The sequence below is a fragment of the Leuciscus leuciscus genome, assembly GCF_965113295.1.
Source record: "Leuciscus leuciscus genome assembly, chromosome: 1".
Classification (NCBI taxonomy): domain Eukaryota; kingdom Metazoa; phylum Chordata; class Actinopteri; order Cypriniformes; family Leuciscidae; genus Leuciscus; species Leuciscus leuciscus.
In genome coordinates this window covers 26,199,948-26,219,844 of record NC_138725.1, presented here as the reverse complement: position 1 = coordinate 26,219,844, position 19,897 = coordinate 26,199,948, and the positions used below count along the sequence as shown (strand labels likewise).

The 19,897-nt window shown below is 37.6% G+C and overlaps 2 protein-coding genes across 9 annotated transcripts in view; one reads left to right on the top strand and one right to left on the bottom strand.

Moving 5' to 3' along the window:
• The window catches only part of LOC309501701 (uncharacterized protein), a 68,357-nt gene that overhangs the window by 23,816 nt on the left and 24,644 nt on the right, over window positions 1–19,897 (top strand). Inside the window, exon 1 of one of the 4 annotated variants that reach the window (XM_082173865.1) lies at window positions 16,558–17,751. The exons of the other annotated variants lie outside the window; for them this stretch is intronic. The gene's annotated coding sequence lies outside the window, so the exon portion shown is untranslated. Of the gene's footprint in view, window positions 1–16,557; window positions 17,752–19,897 lie in introns of those variants that run through there. 4 annotated transcript variants of the gene reach the window in all.
• On the bottom strand, window positions 464–19,497 carry LOC309500804 (uncharacterized protein). Of its 5 annotated transcripts, none has more exons than XM_082172544.1 (4): window positions 19,174–19,496; window positions 18,938–19,033; window positions 12,194–12,449; window positions 464–2,022 (listed from the first exon to the last, which is right to left on the bottom strand). In XM_082172544.1, the coding sequence occupies exons 3-4, from the start codon at window positions 12,309–12,311 to the stop codon at window positions 752–754; spliced, it is 1,389 nt and encodes a 462-aa protein (XP_082028670.1). In that variant the 5' UTR covers window positions 12,312–12,449; window positions 18,938–19,033; window positions 19,174–19,496; the 3' UTR covers window positions 464–751. The 5 variants fall into 5 exon arrangements, with proteins under 5 accessions (XP_082028670.1, XP_082028671.1, XP_082028672.1 ...); XM_082172545.1 differs by having other exon boundaries at window positions 18,938–18,978; XM_082172546.1 differs by lacking the exon at window positions 12,194–12,449 and having other exon boundaries at window positions 18,938–18,978; window positions 19,174–19,497.

The following is a 19,897-nucleotide window of genomic DNA, read 5'->3' as shown; positions in this document are numbered from 1 at the left end:
CCTCAGCTGGATCCGTTGCTCCTCGAAATGAAACTAAACCGCACTTCTGAGGTATATTTCCCAGGATTATTATTACGATAGTATTATTCCTCACAGCGAAGCAAGACCACGTAAACTGCACGTAAAATAAACTTGATGTGTTTTATCCAGCTGATGAGGGCGTTGACATGTTTGCATGGATCGCCTCAGATAATTTGCGTTTGAATAGCGCGCGCTCTCCGTGGGCGTGGTCACATTAACACTTAATGAGATAAAATGAGAACCACTGACATCTCTCTCTTTTCATACAGATTTACATAAACTGAGAATATTAGTTTTTTATAAAATTTATTTCATTTAAAAGAAGATAATTTAAGCTATATGCCAGTGTGTCTGTATGCCTGTGGGACTGAGTATTCACTGAGTTACAGTTCATTTTCGTTTTAGAATGGACTTCACTGACAGAGAGAAGGCAGAACTCGCCTCATGTTTATTTTTCTTTATTTGGCCAAAATCACAACACTTTGTTTTTATTGTGAGTATACAAAAAAAAAATAATAAAAAAAATAGACACTTAACAGGATCGAATGATGTATAACACTTATATGCAAGACTTATATACTCGACAGAGTATTTTGATTCTCTTTTGCACTGATAAGAAAAAAAGCGAGCAGATCACACTGGCGTGATTGCCGACCCCAGGGGGTTAAAAGTAAAAAATCTTCCCAACTAGAGTCCCCCCAATGAATCTCAGCCACTTCCAGTCCTGGATCTAACAGATCTTCATGTGTATCTTCAGCTGACTTTTAAAAGTGAAGCTCTTTCCACACTGATCACACGTGTGCGGCTTCTCTCCAGTGTGGATCCTCTCATGTGTTTTCATATATGATGATCGACTGAATCGCCTGTCACAGTGTGAACACTTGTAAGGTTTTTCTCCAGTGTGAATTATCTGGTGCTGTTTTAAATTTTCAACTGAAATAAAAGTCTTTTCACACTCAAAGCACATGTACTCTCTCACACCAGTATGAATTTTCTGATGTCTACGTAAAGAATGCTGCACTGAAAAACACTTTCCACATTCAGAACATGAATGTGGCTTCTCCTTTGTATGAACTGTCAGGTGTGCCTTCAGGTGTGATGACACGAGAAATGTTTTTCTGCACTGATCACATGTGAACGGCTTCTCTCCAGTATGGATCCTCATGTGCATCTTAAGACTTGTTTTTAGTGTGAAACTCCTCCCACACTGATCACATGTGAACGGCTTCTCTCCAGTGTGAACACTCCTATGCGCATCAAGATGATGTTTGTATGTGAAACTCCTCCCACATTGATCACATGTGAACGGCTTCTCTCCAGTGTGAACACTCCTATGCGCATCAAGATGATGTTTGTATGTGAAATTCTTCCCACATTGATCACATGTGAACGGCTTCTCTTCAGTGTGAACTCTCATGTGACGCTCTAGACTATGTTTGTTTGTTAAACTCTTTCCACATTGATCACATGTGAATGGCTTCTCTCCAGTGTGAACTCTCATGTGACACTCAAGATTTTGTTTGGTTGTGAAACTCTTTCCACACTGATCACATGTGAACGGCTTCTCACCAGTGTGAACTCTCATGTGACACTCAAGATTTTGTTTGGTTGTGAAACTCTTTCCACACTGATCACATGGGAACAGCTTTTCTCCGGCGTGGATCCTCATGTGAACATTAAGGTATGATGATTGCCTGAAACTCTTTCCACATTGATCACATGAGAACGGCTTCTCTCCAGTGTGAACTCTCATGTGAAGCTCAAGATTTTGTTTGGTTGTGAAACTCTTTCCACACTGAGTGCAGGTGAAAGATTTATTGGCTCTTCTTTTCTTTAAAAATGTCTTTGAGCGACTCAAAGGTTTTTCTCCAGGTTTGACATGTTGTTGTTTCTCCTCCACTTCACTCAGTTCTTCACTCTCCTCCTTCACTTCACTCAGTTCTTCACTCTCCTCCTTCACTTCACTCAGTTCTTCACTCTCCTTCTTCACTTCCATCAGGTCTGAAATGAAAGAAAAAATAATTTCATTTTTAGTACATCAAAATAGTGAAATATGAAAACAGAAATATGAAGTGAAAGGACATAAAAGTGAGCCCTAAAATATTGTAATAATTTAGATGAACTTTATAAATTATTTGCATATGTCTTTGAAAATCTCCACAAATAAGGTACTATGTTAATAATTGGATAAATGAATAATGTTAACATAAAAATATACATCAACATATATGTTGAGTCAAGTATATTTGTATAGCGCTTTTCACAATACAGATTGTATCAAAGCAGCTTCACAGTACTAAATTAAAATAATACAACAAAGTTTGTTTCAAGAGGAATTTATTGATTGATAAAATTAAATTAAATATCCCCAAAATATCCCCAACTGAGCAAGCCAAAGGCAACAGTGGCAAGGAACCGAAAAACTCCATCAAGTGACCTAATGGTGTCCTAAAACTCCATCCGGTTACCTAATGGAGAAAAAAAAAACCTTGGGAGAACCCAGGCTCAGTCGGGGGGCAGTTCTCCTCTGGCATTTATGAGCTAGAGGCCGGATTGTAGTTTGAACTGTAAGATTATATGAATGCCTGGCTGAAGAGATGCGACTTTAATCTAGTTTTAAACTGGGAGAGCGAGTCTGAGCAACGAACAGTATCAGGAAGACTATTCCAGAGTTTTGGAGCCAAATGTGAAAATGCTCTCCCTCCTTTGGTGGTTCTGGATATCCTAGGTATGACCAAAAGCCTTGAATTTAGTGATCTTAAAGAGCGCGATGGATTATAGGGCGATAGAAGATCCGTTAAATAGACTGGAGCTAAGCTGTTTAGGGCTTTATAAGTCAGTAGCAATACCTTGTAATTAATACGGAACTTTATAGGTAACCAATGCAGTGATGATAAAATCGGTGTTATATGATCATATTTTCTTGATCTCGTAAGAACTCTAGCGGCGGCATTTTGGACTAACTGTAGCTTGTTTATTGAGGATGCAGGACAACCAGCTAATAAAGCATTACAGTAATCTAGTCTCGAGGTCATGAATGCATGAACTAACTTTTCTGCATCAGAAACTGATAGCATATTACGTAGCTTAGCAATGTTTCTAAGGTGGAAAAAGGCTGTTTTTGTAACATATGAAATATGATTTTCAAAAGACAGGTTGCAATCGAGTATAACACCCAGGGCCCGTATTCATAAAGAATCTTAATGCAAAGAGTAGCTCCTAGTGACAAAATTCTAAGAAAATTCTTAGAAATGTGGGCGTTTTCTCTTGAAATTAAAGAAAAAATCCTAGTAAAGAAAAAAGTCATTCAGAAAGCATCTTAACTCTTAAAAGAGCTCTTAAGGTCAAAATTGTTAGGAGCACGGACGAGGACTTTTAAGAGGCTTAAGAGTTTCTTTAGCAGAGGAGAAAATGGCAGAAAGACGAAGAGGGAGAAGAAATGTGTTGCAGACAGTGAATAACAGTGAGTTAATAAGACGCTATAGATTAGATCGTGCAGGGATCATGTTTGTGACTGATCTTATTAGAGACACGCTAACATCTCCGACACAGCACAGAAATGCCATAGCGCCAGAAATGAAAGTAATCACTACATTACGATATTTGACAACTGGGAAAATTCCATGTTTGATACATTAAAACCAACATTCAAACCACCACTTAAATAGACATGCCAGCAATCAGTGTAATTGGAAAGAGTGGAACAATTTTTATCATTCTAAGCCAAGCAAATACCTTATAGGAAATTAACAGCATGGTAAATAAAAAAAAAGGATTTATATACACATATATAATGTGTGTGTGTGTGTGTGTGTGTGTGAGAACGGTCAAATAGGAAAAATGACGCATGTAATTTCAAGGTGAAGGCTTAGAATAGACCCTATACTTAAAATCACTTTTTTTTCCCTTCTTGGACAACCAACCAATCACAGTCTTCAAAAGATTGTGTCATACATAGCAACGGGGTCAACCCCGCCTCCTCACTAAGATGAAAGTTTTTGTCTTTTCCTTACTCAGAGTTGCTCTCAGATCGGTCCCGAATCGCTTTTAAGCTAAGACTCCTACGTAAAAGTTTTTAAGCTAAATTAAGAGTTTTCTTAGAGGATTCTTAGAATCTTTATGAATACGGGCCCAGGTCTTTTACTGTAGAGGATAAAGTAGCAGGACATCCTATGATGTTAAAGTTGTATTGTGCGAGGTTTTGTGGGCGGTTTTTTGAACCGATAAGTATTACCTCTGTCTTGTCTGGATTTAATAAAAGAAAATTGCGCGTCATCCAATCTTTTATATCTTTAACACACTCTGTCAATTTGGAAAATTTTGCGTTTTCATCCGGCCGTGATGAAATATATATTTGAGTGTCATCAGCATAACAATGGAAACTAATTCCATGTTTCCTTATAATATTTCCAAGTGGCATCATATATATTGAGAATAACAGAGGGCCTAACACAGATCCCTGCAGCACTCCATAGTTTACTGGAGTTATGATCGATTTTTCTCCATTTAAATAGACAAAATGGTAGCGGTCAGATAGGTATGATTTGAACCAGCTTAATGCTTGTCCTTCAACACCAGTATAATTTTGTAGTCGATCTAAGAGTAATGTATGATCTATAGTATCGAACGCAGCACTAAGATCAAGTAAAACTAGTATTGAGATACAGCCTTGGTCAGAAGCTAAAAGTAAATCATTTGTGATTTTAACGAGCGCAGTTTCAGTGCTATGATGCGGTCTGAATCCAGACTGAAACTTTTCCTAGATATCATTTTGTTGCAAGAAAGAACCCAAGTTGAGCGGACACCACTTTTTCTAATATTTTAGACATAAATGGAAAATTTGAAATGGGTCTATAATTTGCTAGATTATTATGATCTAATTGTGGTTTCTTAATGAGCGGTTTTATAACTGCCAGTTTAAATGTTCTTGGAACATGACCTAAAGATAAAGACGAGTTAATAATATTGAGGAGAGGCTCTTCCACTACAGGTAACACTTCTTTCAGTAGTTTAGTTGGTATAGGATCTAATAAACATGTTGTTGTTTTAGATGAAGTGATAAGTTTATTTAACTCTTTTTGTTCTATAGTTGTAAAGCACTGTAATTGTTCTTGCGGGGTGATAATTGAAGCTGAATTATAAGGCGCAATTGAAGATTGAACGTTTACAATTGTGGTTCTGATGCTTTCTATTTTCTCAGTGAAGAAGTTCATGAAATCATTACTACTGAACTGTAACGGGATATTTTGTTCGGGTGACGTCTGTTTATTTGTTAGTCTAGCCACGCTATTAAATAAAAACCTTGGATTGTTTTGGTTGTTTTCTATTAGTTTGCGGAGGTGCTCAGCCCTGGCCGCTTTTAGGGCCTTTTTATAACGTGACATACTGTCTTTCCACGCGATTCTAAAGACCTCTAAATTAGTTTGTTTCCATTTACGCTCTAAAATACGGGTTTCTCTCTTTAAAACATGCGTAGTATTGTTATACCATGGTGCTTTAATTTTCTCTCTGACCTTTTTTAATTTAGTAGGTGCAACCACATCCAATGTTCTAGAGAGAATGGTGCTCATAGTGCTAGTTAGTTCTTCTAGTTCATCTGTTTGTTTGGGTTCAGGCAACAGCTGAGACAGATTAGATAAGCAATTTGAGAAATTATCTATGGTGGATGGGAGGATTGTTCTGCCTGGTTGATAACGCGGCGCCGCATGACATATTACAGCAGTACGTAATATGCAAGTTACCATGTAGTGATCAGTGACATCATCACTTTGTGGAATGATATCTATATCGGTTGGATCGGTTCCATGTGATATAATTAAATCGAGTGTATGATTAAGACGATGAGTTGGTCCGGTGACGTTTTGCTTGACCCCAAATGAATTGAATAAATCTGTAAACGCAGCCCCTAACGCATCATTTGGATTATCTACGTGTATGTTAAAATCTCCAACAATTATTGCTTTATCGACATTGACTAATAGGTCTGAGAGAAAATCTGCAAACTCTTTTAGGAAATCAGCGTAAGGCCCTGGCGGTCTATATACGGTAGCCAAGGCTAGAGATAATAGGGATGTTTTTCTAACATCTAAGAGTGTAACATTTAGTACAAGTACTTCAAATGAAATAAACTTATAACCCGTTTTTTGATTAACATTGAGAATATCTCTATAGATGGTTGCAACACCGCCACCACGACCAATCAGACGGGGCTCGTGCTTATAACAGTATCCTGATGGAGTAGACTCATTTAGACCGAAATAATCATTTGGTTTAAGCCAGGTTTCAGTAAGGCAAAGTACATCGAAGCTATTATCTGTGACTATTTCATTTACAATAACTGCCTTAGGTGTGAGTGATCTAATGTTTAGAAGACCTAGCTTTAGAAATAGTTTTTGTTTACTAATAGCAACATTTTCTGTTTTAATAACAATTAGATTTTTCCTAGATCCTGCAGTAGATTTATTATTTGATCTCACTAAACGAGGAATAGACACGGTTTCTATGCAATGTTCTACACTAGTATTTATATCAGTTAAATTGGTGCAGCAGAGACTATGATTTGGACTTTTGGTTACTAGACAAAGGGTATTTAACATTTTGGAGATGTTATCCGACAGAAGATCCGCTCCAAATCTGTTTGGGTGTAAGCCATCAGCACGGAAAAGCCTAGGACGCTCCCAAAACAGATTCCAATTATTTACAAAGAGCAGTTTCTGCTCATTGCACCATGACATTAACCATTCATTTAGCGCAAATAATCTGCTGAACTTTTCATGCCCTAATCGGTACGTGGGAAGCGGTCCTGACACAATGATCGTTGTTTCAGGCGATGTTCTGCGTACCGTATCGATCAGATTCCTGAAGTCTTTCTTCAGAATCTCCATCTGGCGCAGCCTGATGTCGTTCACTCCCGCGTGCAGGACCACAGTTCCGACGCGCTCGTCACCGTTCAGGATCTCGGGAACGCGAGCAGCGATTTCAGAAACACGAGCACCAGGAAAGCAGTGACTGTGCACCTTACTTTTACCTAATGTAGCGTGTACGTGCCGAATGATGGAATCACCGATGATCACAGCATCGCGTTCTGTTTCGTGAAGAGGGGAGAAGCGGTTTTGTGTGGATAACTCAAAAACCAGGAGGGTCGGAGAGAGTCTTGGTCTAAACCTGACTCGCGTCTTCTGCTGCGGAACCACCCAGGCTTCGTGGTGGCGTGTTGGAGCCGGAGTGAACGAGACCATGGCTGATCGCGACCGATGCTGAGGAACGCATGGAGTAGACGCGGTCGGAGTCAGCGGGTTAGTAACGTTAAACACTGATTTCTGTGCATCGGCGCGTGATGTTTCAAGAGCTAAACACCGGTCTCTCAGCTCGGCCTGTCTCAATAAAAGGTCGTGGATCTGTTTCTCAACAGCTTCCAGCTCAGACTGCAGTGCGTGCAGCTCAAATGTGTCCTCACCTGCACCAAAAGGTAGACTACTTACATCTGATATATTCGCCATTTTAACAGATGGACAGTGAGTTAGCAACGAAGCTACCAGTGATGCTATCAATATTAATACTAATTTATGACTGAAGTCTTGGATATAATCCGGGGTTTTTTTTGTGGTAGGGGTGTAGAGTAGACGCACGATAGGCGGAAAAATTTTTGTTTGTAAGTGAGTGTGGAGAAGACGCGTTCAGCCGTGATCCACTGGAGTAACCTTTAAGAGTATCCGGAGTTGGATCACTAATAGGCTTGAGACGCGTCTGCTCAACAGTCCGCGTTGTAACTTTGAGGTTTGAGCAGTAGTGCTTCTCAGTGAGGAAAAGTAGAAAATGTTCGTTGTAAGTGAGTTTAAAGAGAAAAATCAAGAATTATAAATCAAATCGATAGAGCTCCAAAAACAACAACGCGTGCAAAATGTGCCATTTTGTACAAAATAAAAGGTTTTCGAAACAAAATTCCTGGTGAAAAATTAAAGTAGACTAGTGCGATCAACAGTGGCAATTTTCTTCAGATTTTATTTAATATTTCCAAAATGATTCAAAAATAATGTTTTTTTTACTCAAAAAATGAGATGCCAACTCTCAAATAAATGAGGCCTACGATTAATCAGATGCAAATATAAATATAAAACCAGTCCTAATTGAAAGAGAACAAGTGAACAAAAAGATTGAATCCAATATTAAATGATAATATAGCATAACAAGTGTTTTATAAGCTATTTTTTGTAGGCCGGTCATTTTTGACCGGAAACCCCACAAGTGTGACAATGTGCCATTTTGTACAAAATAAAAGTTTTTCAAAACAAAATTCCTGGTGAAAAATTAAAGTAGACTAGTGTGATCAACAGTGCCAATTTTCTTCAGATTTTATTTAATATTTCCAAAATTATTCAAAAATATTGTTTCTTTTCTCAAAAAATGAGATCGCTACTGTCAAATAAATGAGACCTACGATTAATCAGATGCAAATAGAAATATAAAACCAGTCCTAATTCAACGAGAACAAGTTGACAAAAAGATTGAATCCAATATTGGGTGAAAATATAGTATAATGAGAGATTTATAAGCAATTTTTTATAGTCCGTTCATTTTTGACCGAGAACATCCCGGGTGTTATAGGGTTGTGAACACCACACAAGGGTTAAAAAAAAAAGATGCACAGAGTGTAACGTCAATTCATGACAATTGAAGAACTTTGCTTGCTGTCTAGACTGACAGCGGCTTTAACTAGTTTTAAATTAACAATTTTATTAGCAATTTTATTATCTGTGTCCTACATGTTTCATTAAAACCTGTTACTTCTGACATGATTTTCCTCGTTCCTTAAATTCATAGCATTTCTTGTAAATATAAATCCTTTATGAGAAATACAACTTTATCAGTAATATAATTCAGAGTTTGCTTAAGTTATGATAACAGTCCTGTCAGCCATTCTGAAAAGATAATTTACTTGATACAGTTTAATGTTTTATTGCTTAAAAAAACACAATGTTGTAAACTATGTTGAGAAATGTCCAACATTTTGTTAACATGGTTGCAAAAAATAAAATACAAATAAAATTGTGAACCAGAGCTAAAATTATACTTAGTTTGACCTGATGTTAACAATCAAAAAGAAAGTTCCTCAATCCTCTCTTTACTGAACATTTGTTGAAAATTCAGTACCTATTTAATAGTGTAACTGTTAATCTAAATGTGAAGAAGTGTTTGAATCTTTCTACAGGGCTCCAGACTAACTTTTCCACTGGTTGCACTGGTGCTACCAACTTTCTCAGTTGGTCGCACCAGCACATGATTTGGTCGCACCAAATTGTTTTTTTACAACATGGAATTAATCAATGCATGCTGATGAATAGTTGTCCTAATCTACATACCCTAGTTTTGCACTGATGTAAAAAGACTGACAGTAACACAGGACCTCATGTTGGCAAAATGTTTTAATCTTTTAAATGAAAATCATTAAAAAAAACAAACAAAAAAAAAAAACACCACGTATGTTTTTTAATGTTTGATTGTATTTTATTTAGTACTGTCAATCGATTAAAACAATTAACTAGCCTATTCGCGATTAATCACACTTAACATTAAAGTTTTTAATTTATTTTTATATTGTAATAATTTCACATTTAATCTCCAAATTAATGTAGAAACAACATAAAGTATATTTTAAATATTTGATCTTTTAGGTAGGAAATATACATAAATTGAATAAAGTTACCAAACACCTCTCAGTCTTCACTGTAATTTTCTCTGACTTTTTTCTTTGATTTGATTTTTTTACATTAATGTATCACAGAAGCGGGTTTATTAGTCAAGTCAAGTCAAGTCAAGTTTATTTGTATAGCGCTTTTCACAATACAGATTGTATCAAAGCAGCTTCACAGTATTAAATTAAAATAATACAACAAAGTTTGTTTCAAGAGGAATTTATTGATTGATAAAATTAAATTAAATATCCCCAAAATATCCCCAACTGAGCAAGCCAAAGGCAACAGTGGCAAGGAACCGAAAAACTTCATCAAGTGACCTAATGGTGTCCTAAAACTCCATCAGGTGACCTAATGGAGAAAAAAAAACCTTGGGAGAACCCAGGCTCAGTCGGGGGGCAGTTCTCCTCTGGCATTTATGAGCTAGAGGCCGGATTGTAGTTTGAACTGTAGGATTATATGAATGCCTGGCTGAAGAGATGCGACTTTAATCTAGTTTTAAACTGGGAGAGCGAGTCTGAGCAACGAACAGTATCAGGAAGACTATTCCAGAGTTTTGGAGCCAAATGTGAGAATGCTCTCCCTCCTTTGGTGGTTCTGGATATCCTAGGTATGACCAAAAGCCTTGAATTTAGTGATCTTAAAGAGCGCGATGGATTATAGGGTGATAAAAGATCCGTTAAATAGACTGGAGCTAAGCCGTTTAGGGCTTTATAGGTCAGTAGCAATACCTTGTAATTAATACGGAACTTTATAGGTAACCAATGCAGTGATGATAAAATCGGTGTTATATGATCATATTTTCTTGATCTAGTAAGAACTCTAGCGGCGGCATTTTGGACTAACTGTAGCTTGTTTATTGAGGATGCAGGACAACCAGCTAGTAAAGCATTACAGTAATCCAGTCTCGAGGTCATGAATGCATGAACTAACTTTTCTGCATCAGAAACTGATAGCATATTACGTAGCTTAGCAATGTTTCTAAGGTGGAAAAATGCTGTTTTTGTAACATATGAAATATGATTTTCAAAAGACAGGTTGCAATCGAGTATAACACCCAGGTCTTTTACTGTAGAGGATAAAGTAACAGGACATCCTATGATGTTAAAGTTGTATTGTGCGAGGTTTTGTGGGCGGTTTTTTGAACCGATAAGTATTACCTCTGTCTTGTCTGGATTTAATAAAAGAAAATTACGGGTCATCCAATCTTTTATATCTTTAACACACTCTGTCAATTTGGAAAATTTTGCGTTTTCATCCGGCCGTGATGAAATATATATTTGAGTGTCATCAGCATAACAATGGAAACTAATTCCATGTTTCCTTATAATATTTCCAAGTGGCATCATATATTAGTTTATTAGGCTGCTGTCGCTTTAAGATCTGATGCATACAATGCGGATCTGGATCTGACACGCATTCCGATGTTGTCACAACTCTTAGCGTTCATTTAACACTTTTTAACTAATTTAATACTGTGCTTACGAGGATACTCGACAAAGTGAACATTTTGGCATACTTTTGTGTGTTTTTGTCTGTTCAAGCATGAAAGAGAATCCAATGCCGCTGCGCGCTGTCTGAAGCGGCATTCTGTGCGCATGAGTCCTGTGTGTGTGTGTGTGTGTATCACACGTTTATATACTGTGGTATTACACAGAGAGGAGATTTACAGACAGCGCGCCGCCAGTACAGATTTAAGTTCTTATTTTTGTGTTTTAGCACTTGAATTGTTTATTAGCACTTGAATGAATGATAGCGTGATAAAATACTATAGAGCAGCCAATGGATGAAAGAAAAAAACTGATGCTGCATTAATTACGTAAAATATTTTTAACGCGTTTAACTGAAAAAATGTATCGCATGCGTTAACGTGTTCATTTTGACAGCCCTAATTTTTGTATGATCAAACATAAACATAATATGTATTTGTTATATTCCTTTGCTCACTTGGTTCCTCCCTGTCCGCACCTGTGCTCTCGTCATCAGTTGTGTCTGAGGCTGTATGCTGGCTCGTTGGCTTGTAATTCCTGAATTCCTAATTGGCGCGTTTCACCATCAGTGTGCAATGCGCGTGACGTGTACGCTCGTTAATAAATAAACTGCAAGTGTCTTGCGGAAGAACATTGTAGCCGGAGCTACTTCTCTCCGTTATGGCGAGTCACGCAGGCACTGGGGCAACTCCGCAGCCGAGCCGACCCCGGGATAAAATAGAATATAAACCCTTATTATAGGCGTACCGTAGTGATTCAGGATAAGTCAAAAACACGGTTTGGAAAATGGATTCATTCATGATGTACTCGTTCATTTTGAACATAAGTTACGGACTGCAGCAGCTGCTGATACAACGGCGTTCTGTTGCGCATGCTAAATTGAACTGAGTAGTACATGACCATGCACTCGCACAAATGCGGCCACATAAAATTTTAAGTTCTAACATGAATGTTCCTGGCATCATGAATGAATGAAGAATAAACACCAACCTCTTTGTTCTTCAGTCTCTTCAGTGTGTTTCATTCTGCAGGGTTCTGGATCACTCATGTTCTCACTTTCCTCTTTAATAAACTCAGTCTTTACAGATTTCAGCTCTTCCTGATGCATTGCTGCTCGTCTTCACTTGTAGCTGATGGGAATATTCTAGCATTTATTGGATAATTGCAGTGGGAGGAGCTTCACTGATGATGTGCGTGCTGTGGGAGGAGCTTCACTGATGATGTGACTGATGTAGGAGGAGCTGATCTGCAAAAATCAAAGTTATCAGTTACTGAGTTTGTTTTAATACTAAATGACATCTAAGCATTTCTGTCTTTATCTTTATATAGAAACTAACAATTACTCTCCATCTATTCACACCAATGAAATGAGTTTCAAGTTTCAATTTACAGGAGATCTGAAGACATCAGCATAATAAATGAGGTGAAAACAGGAACTATTAGGTGTATTCGACATCGGCTGTGGCTGGATGTATCCGATTGGCGAAGAGTAGCCGCGTGCAGGCGGTTAGGAGCTGCAAACGGAGACGTGAAGTCGGACACTTTCTGGTTCTCGTAGTGACCGCTCACGTGGTGTGCGCGTACTTTACCACAGCTGAAGTGAAATAAATGCAATATTTGCCAAATAATACACAGATGTTTCAGAGACATTTTCATTCAATACTTTATGTACTGCTTCATACAGCGTCTGTTTGAACAAGAATAAAGTTCAACATAAGCTACTATCAATGAAGTGGAGTCTACGTTTTTTAATCAGTTTTAATTTGATAAACATGACACAATACAACATCGCAAAGACATGAAAATAGTGTTTACTGTTATAAAAAAATGATTTGTGAGCTTTAGAGGAACTAAAGGAGTTTGAATAAACACGAAACACACGTGATCGTTGTCATGCGGTGAATCCGGCCAATCGTGGAACAGCTGTGTCGTCATCAGCCCTCGTGCAGCCGCTCTTGAGAAGCTGCGCTGGCTGAGTTCTCCGGCTACTCTCGAAACGCTCTCGCGGTACTTTGATGGCACACGTCACAGTCACGTGGCGTCGGCACTGTATCAAGTCGGACAAAATTTCTAACCGGCATGCACTGCTTCAAGTCAGCCGCCGATCGGTCTGCGCAGAGCTGCATGAAGTCGAACAAGCCTAGTGTCATGAAATAAAGAGTGTTTTCAGCAGATCTGTTAATATTGATGAGCCTCAGACTATCAACACTCATTCAACAAGCCATTCAGGATCATCAGCAGATCATCTCACTTTATTCTGAGTGTTTGCTGTTAGAAACACATTATTTGAGTCAGGATATATGACAAAATCGCTATTTTTAAAACACTAAGAAGGCTCGACACAACATGAAACTTTGCTGGAAGTATCACCAGGGGCTCTACACATGAACTCCAGCATTGAGAACATTGTTTGTGTACACAAATTTACTAAAAAGAAAGATTTTGAACAACTCACTGTGTTTCCATTCGCTGGCATTTTGTCAGTCAAAAATAGTCGATCTCCGAATGCGAATGAACTGACTCTGAATTTAAGTATTGTTTCTTATATGAGGATCCTTTTTCAAATACAAGGTCAATACTGATTTTCACTAACTTCAAAACAACAAATTATCCGTGAATTTCTATGGAACTAAGCTTTAGGAGCTTTCCATCTTTACTCTCCTCCCTGTCACATTCATTACTTCACCGGCACGGCAAGCAGATGATACGAGTTATCAGACAAATGGAGAAACTGAATAAAAAAAAGTTAATAAACATTGTAAGAGAGTTTATGTCAGAAAGCCACCAATTGGAAAATATTACATTTACAGGAGAGATTTGGATCGCTTGACGCATGACGCAAACTTGCCTTGCAAATAAGGTGTAGTTATTAATATCTATATGTGATGGTTTTCTTATCTCTCAGGAGTAACAGCTCAGCGAGTGTTAATGCCACATGCCTGCTTCTCTGTCATTTGCCCATTTGACATTTGAATGAGATTGCTGTCTGTCTACATTGGGGATGAGAAACAAGCTGAACGAAGTCGGATGTGGATTTAACAGTTGCTGGTGAAGAAACGTTATATGTATATAAAGCTTTCCAACGCAAGCTGCAGAAAATACGATACATGTGTGCTCCTAGCAAACTTGTTTTAAACTTGGACAATTACAAGGCCAGTTGTTTACCTGTAAAGAATTGCTGCATTATAATGACAGCCTCAAACTCTTAAGACAGCCCCAATGACAGGGACAGTATAAAAGGCTTTGCTCCTTGTTTCTGAGCGCCGCAATTTCGGTTGAAGACCAACACGCTTTACAATTTTTTTTTCCTTTTTTGTACTTATTGTCTTTGTATTATTCAGAATTTTTCTTAAGTAAAACGAAACCATTCTGTGGAGATTCAGAAAACTCTCAAGAGTGATTTTTCCTAGAAATATATTTCTTTTTGATGTATTTTGGGGGATTTTGATACGAGCAAACGCCCAGAGAAACAGATCCAGGGCAGTTAAAGGACACCGCCGAGGACCCTGAAACAACGTCTAGCATCTTTAACCTACAGGTAAGGGCAGTTTATAATTGCAACAGGTTGTGGGAATGTTTTAGGATGGTTACAGCGGTATACAAATATAACAATGTTCAACTTCAGACATATGTGATGGAGTAAACTATCTCACACTCAAAGACAGCCCGTTCCAGTACTGGGCAGTCAATCAAGTTCGGTTTCCCACTCTTCAAGTTTCTCTGTGGCCCTGGTAGCAGTGTGGACAGTGAGAGACTGTTCAGCACAGCATCTAACATTGTGGATGCAAGGAGAAACAAGCTAGAGGAGAGAGAGCAGAAATGCTAATTTTCCTAAAGAAGAACTTGCCATTTATATAATAATTGTGAGCAATACTAAGTTCCCACACCAGTTTGTATCCTAGTTTAAGTTACTTGAAATATGTAAATTTTCATTCAAGGTTTAATACTGCTCTTGTTGAATCTGAACTGTCTTGTTCATTTGAGGTTTATTTGTGTTCTCTATTACTCAAGTCTCTTATTTCACTACACTGTGGCTGCACTTAGTGCTTTAAAGGACTACTTAGATTGAGTATAAGTTACTGTTGCACTTTTTTGTGTATATCAATTTAATTTTGTGTAAAAGTTTTGTATTAAAAAACTAAAAATTCCTTTTATTTAACAAAATAGTTTCTGGGCATTAATTTTTAAAGAGATTATTTTTTTAATATAAATTTGTTTATATTCCTAGATTTATTTGTTGCTCTGTTTCTTATACAATATTGTAAAACTAAAATACCCTTTTCAGTTTAGTGTTAGATTTGTGGCTGTGGCTAAATAATATATTACTGTCAAATGTATGTCAGATTATACAAATACTCTAGTTTACTGTATGTATTTGTTCATGTTTTATCAAGGGATAAGTCTGAAACACGAAAAACATTGTAAAAAAAGAACCTAAGAGGAGGAGATATATTGAGAAGTTAAATTTTATTGGTCTATGTCAGTGCCCCTTTTCCTTATCCTTCCTTTTTTGGGGGGAAAAATTATCCGACTGAACGGCCCAAATACCCTGATATCTACAAATATTTGATCGAATCACCAGGGAACAGCATCATTTCACCTAGGATCAAAACACACACTGTTACTGAAATAAGGGGACAAGTTAGCTATTAGAAAGCTATATTAGCTATATATATATATATTAGCTATGTGTGCAAGTAGCTGTAGCTTGGGCCAATTGGTTGCCTATTTGTCCAAAAGCTTTCTATGTCAGATAAATGCTATTATTTACCCATTCTTCCTGCTGATGCTTCACGTCTAATTGCCTGTATCCACTTTTGTCTCCTTAAAGGCTGGCTTTTACAGTTCGGAAGCTTATCAAAACTTATTTCTGGGTTTCTTAGCTTGTTTGCTGTACACCTTGTCACACGGCAGCTTTTAGGCATTTTTCTGTCTTTTGTAATAAGTCATAAATGACAAGGAGACAGCCTCTTGCAGTGCAAAATCAATGGAGACTGTTGGATTGTTTTCCCCCCCCGGTGGGCGTGGTCTTCAGATTATGACGCGTTGCGCTCTGTCTCTATAGCGTCTTCCAATCGACACTTAATAACCTTTATACTCTTGCGTCTTCAGTTGACAACTGGCCGAGTCTCTTTCTCTAACTTACTTGCATCCCTAAACTGACCTGCTGCGCAGCAGAAATGAACAGACAGGCATCAGCAGATGTCCTCTAAATGCTTTAATAATGGCCGGGAGAGTCTTCGAGCAGTTCTCAGAGAAACTCTCCCAAGAAGAATCAAGGCCGGAGGATCTCAGACAAATTCCATTGAGAAAATCCCACCAACTAAAAGAATACAACAGTTTATATAGTATGGCATAAATGTCAGGCTGCATTACATAATTTCCCCACTATTTGATTTGTTCTTCATATGCAAACCCCTCTGTTACTAGGTAAAGCAAACTTTGTTTTAATGATGACTTAATTTGTTAATCACAAGATTCTAACAGACTGTCTAGTTTCATTTCCCAAACTATGTTATTTATACACACACACACACACACACAAAACACACACACACACACACACACACACACACACACACACACACACACACACACACACACACACACACACACACACACACACACACACACACACACACACACACACAACTCAAAGTCACAAGGTTTCCATTGGTTTCGTACAGTACATCCTGTTCAAATGTTAGATGTTAAATAAGGTTATGTTAGAAACATGGTTAGTTTAAAATTTCCACGACAGTAGACAAGGGAAAAATATTACATGTGGATCCCAGCACATGTAGGCATACAGGGAAATAAGAACGTAGATGGATTGGCAAAAGAGGCAACAACAAAAAAGAGCATGTTGACACTGAAGTGAAATAGTCCAAATCAGAAGCGAAGAGTCTAGTGTGGAAAAGGGTGATGGAATTATGGCAGTATCAATGGGATCATGAAAGTAAAGGAAGACATCTATAGGCTACATGATTCAAAATAAAGTAGGCATTGTAAGAGAGATGACAAACAGAAGGAAAGAACAAGTTATAATAACAAGACTTGGGATTGGGCATTGAAAATTAAATGGAACTTAGGAAAACATCCCACAGGTCAATGTGACGAATGCCAAGAGGAGGAAACAGTCAGTCACATTTGTATGTCATGTAGAAAATTTACACAAGAAAGGCAAGAGTTGAAACATCTTTTACAATAAATTGGTATAGGACAGTATAATGTAAAAAATATATATATTCTAAATATATTAGAATGTGGAAAAAGTGAAAAAGGAAATAAATATTTGTTTTATTTTTTAAAGAGGACTGGACTGGAAAGACGAGTACAAGTATGACGTGACATGATAATTGACACCAGATGGCAGTAATACAACTTTTTGGATGCCATCTGCCGTAAAATACCGAAGAAGAAGAAGAAGAAGAAGCAGCGAGTTCACAAAAAGTTTGTCCTGAAAGATGGAGCAGTTCCCACTTTAAAAGCAGAAGCTGTTGTTTATGGGTCACAACCTATTTTTTTACAGTCTATGGTCACAACATGTAAGTGCTTTTTTTCATTCTTTGTTGATGTGTTTTTCATCACTAGTTTCTATCGTTTTATTTAGCTATGTTGTAGCAACGCTGTACAAACTGAAACGTTGAACGTTGGTGTTTATTAGAGCCTTTATGTAGTGTTTACCCACATGCTCGCTTGGCTACAGGAACGTTACGTTAAACATGGTTCTATGTAAAAAAAAATACACCGGAGCACATGCAACTACTGTTATGGTAACGGCGTGACGTTTCCGGATAGCGTGAACTAGGCGCTTAGCGAATCACAACACACTGAGCCAAGCTGACCAATCAGAGCCCGTTGTGTATTTCTGAGGGAATTTAATAACACATGTTAGACTGCATCCCATATAATAAACACAATTAAGCCTTCGAAAAAAGCTAATCAACCACCCCTTTAACAGCTGCTGAAAAGACTAGATCTTGTGTAAGTCTTGAAGGATTACAGTGTTATTTTGAACCAATAATAGGACCAAAAAGCAGTTGAGGGAGAATGAGCATTTAGTTATCTGACTCCAATATAAGTAATCTGACTCCATTGAAGTTATTGTTGTTCTTTAACATATGTGTCAGTATCTAGATCGTACATTAGGATACTTTAATATCTCTATTAAGTTCAGCACAATTCTGTTCATTTTATAAGCTGTCAGATGAGACAAAACATGTTGGAACACACTAGATCAGTAGTATGTAGTGGGAATAAGTGTGTGTGTCCTGTGTAGCAAATGGCACAGATGTGTGTTAGAGGTGTAAGAGACACATCAGTCCTCAATCTGCATAATGACGAGTCCCTGCATACATTAGCATACTGAGATGATGAAGGCCATTGTCCCACGTTTAATTCACATGTATACTTCTAAACTGATAACTGCTGTACTAGGGCAGTAAATATAGTTCTACTCATTTCACGTCAATAGTTCCTGTTTTCACCTCATTTATTATGCTGATGTCTTCAGATCTCCTGTAAATTGTGTGGTGAGATCTGGTATTTATCTCACCTCCTGAAGAACCCCAAATATCAAAGTAGCTAGGTAGTCTTTTGCTGTCAGGTCAATAGGATTAAATCCTCACTAGCTTGTTTAATCTATACCAGTAAATCTAGGTGTGTCCCTACACCCTCGTGAAACAATAACAATCATTGACAACTAGACACATCGATCAAATTCATGCTTACCCTCCAGCAGAATCTTTCCTGGAGCCTTCGTTGTCCTTGGTCTTGCAAGATATAATATAATGCTGTGTCTATTACTTATAGAACTAACTTTGTAAGCTGAAGTAAAAATGAACAGTGTTTGTCTTTATAAAATAAAAATTTATTTGAACAAAAGATAAAAATACTGGTTACACAATAATTAATATTTGTAGCAAATCATCAAAAGGTTACAGGTTATAATACTTCAGGCTATTTACCTTGTAAGCAGTTCAAGCAATAGATGTAAAAAATAACTTGTTCTCATCCGAGGTTTTCAAGTTAAGATAATACAGCAGAGCAATATAAGCACAAAGAATCTCAGTTAATAAACTGAACTGGAAGAGAGCTGATTTCTCCCCAGGGATGCAAACGACATCAAAATAAAAAATGCAACATCCAACAGTCAAATAAAGCAGTCATATTTATAGGGAACTGGGTTATATTGTTCCTATGCAGTTTCTTGGGTTTTTTCCAGAGGAACTAAATCATGTGACATCAACCTTCTATTGCCTCAGTCAAGGAGGCTTCTGGTGTGGACATTGTTCCCCATATATGGGCATTCTCCCGTCCTTTCTGTCCTCTGCGCTTCGGGCCTCTGTGTAAGTGTGTGCGTGTGTATGTGTCTGGAAGTGTGTTTGTAGGTTCAAAATATCTATCAAAATTCAAATAATTCCCTATAATTGACACCTTAAGCTCATTTCACTGGTCTAAGACTAAGGGTAATTTGTTGGTTACAAATATGTACGTTTTTCTGACTATTATTAATATTTATTTTTTAATTTACAATACATAATTTGTGTTCTTTTCTGCATTTCTATATATAGGCCTATATTTTAATTAGCGGTGGGAATCTTTAAGCACCTCAAGAATCCGATCCGATCCTGAGAGTCACGATCCGATTACTATTTTTCTTATTTATTAATTAGTTTACCAACTTGAAAA

Excerpts from the sequence above, each read along its gene's own strand:
- LOC309500804 (XM_082172543.1), bottom strand. The coding sequence starts at position 12,311 with ATGCATCAGGAAGAGCTGAAATCTGTAAAGACTGAGTTTATTAAAGAG. Across the intron at positions 2,023-12,193 it reads AGAGACTGAAGAACAAAGAG|ACCTGATGGAAGTGAAGAAG; the intron begins GTTGGTGTTTAT and ends CTTTCATTTCAG.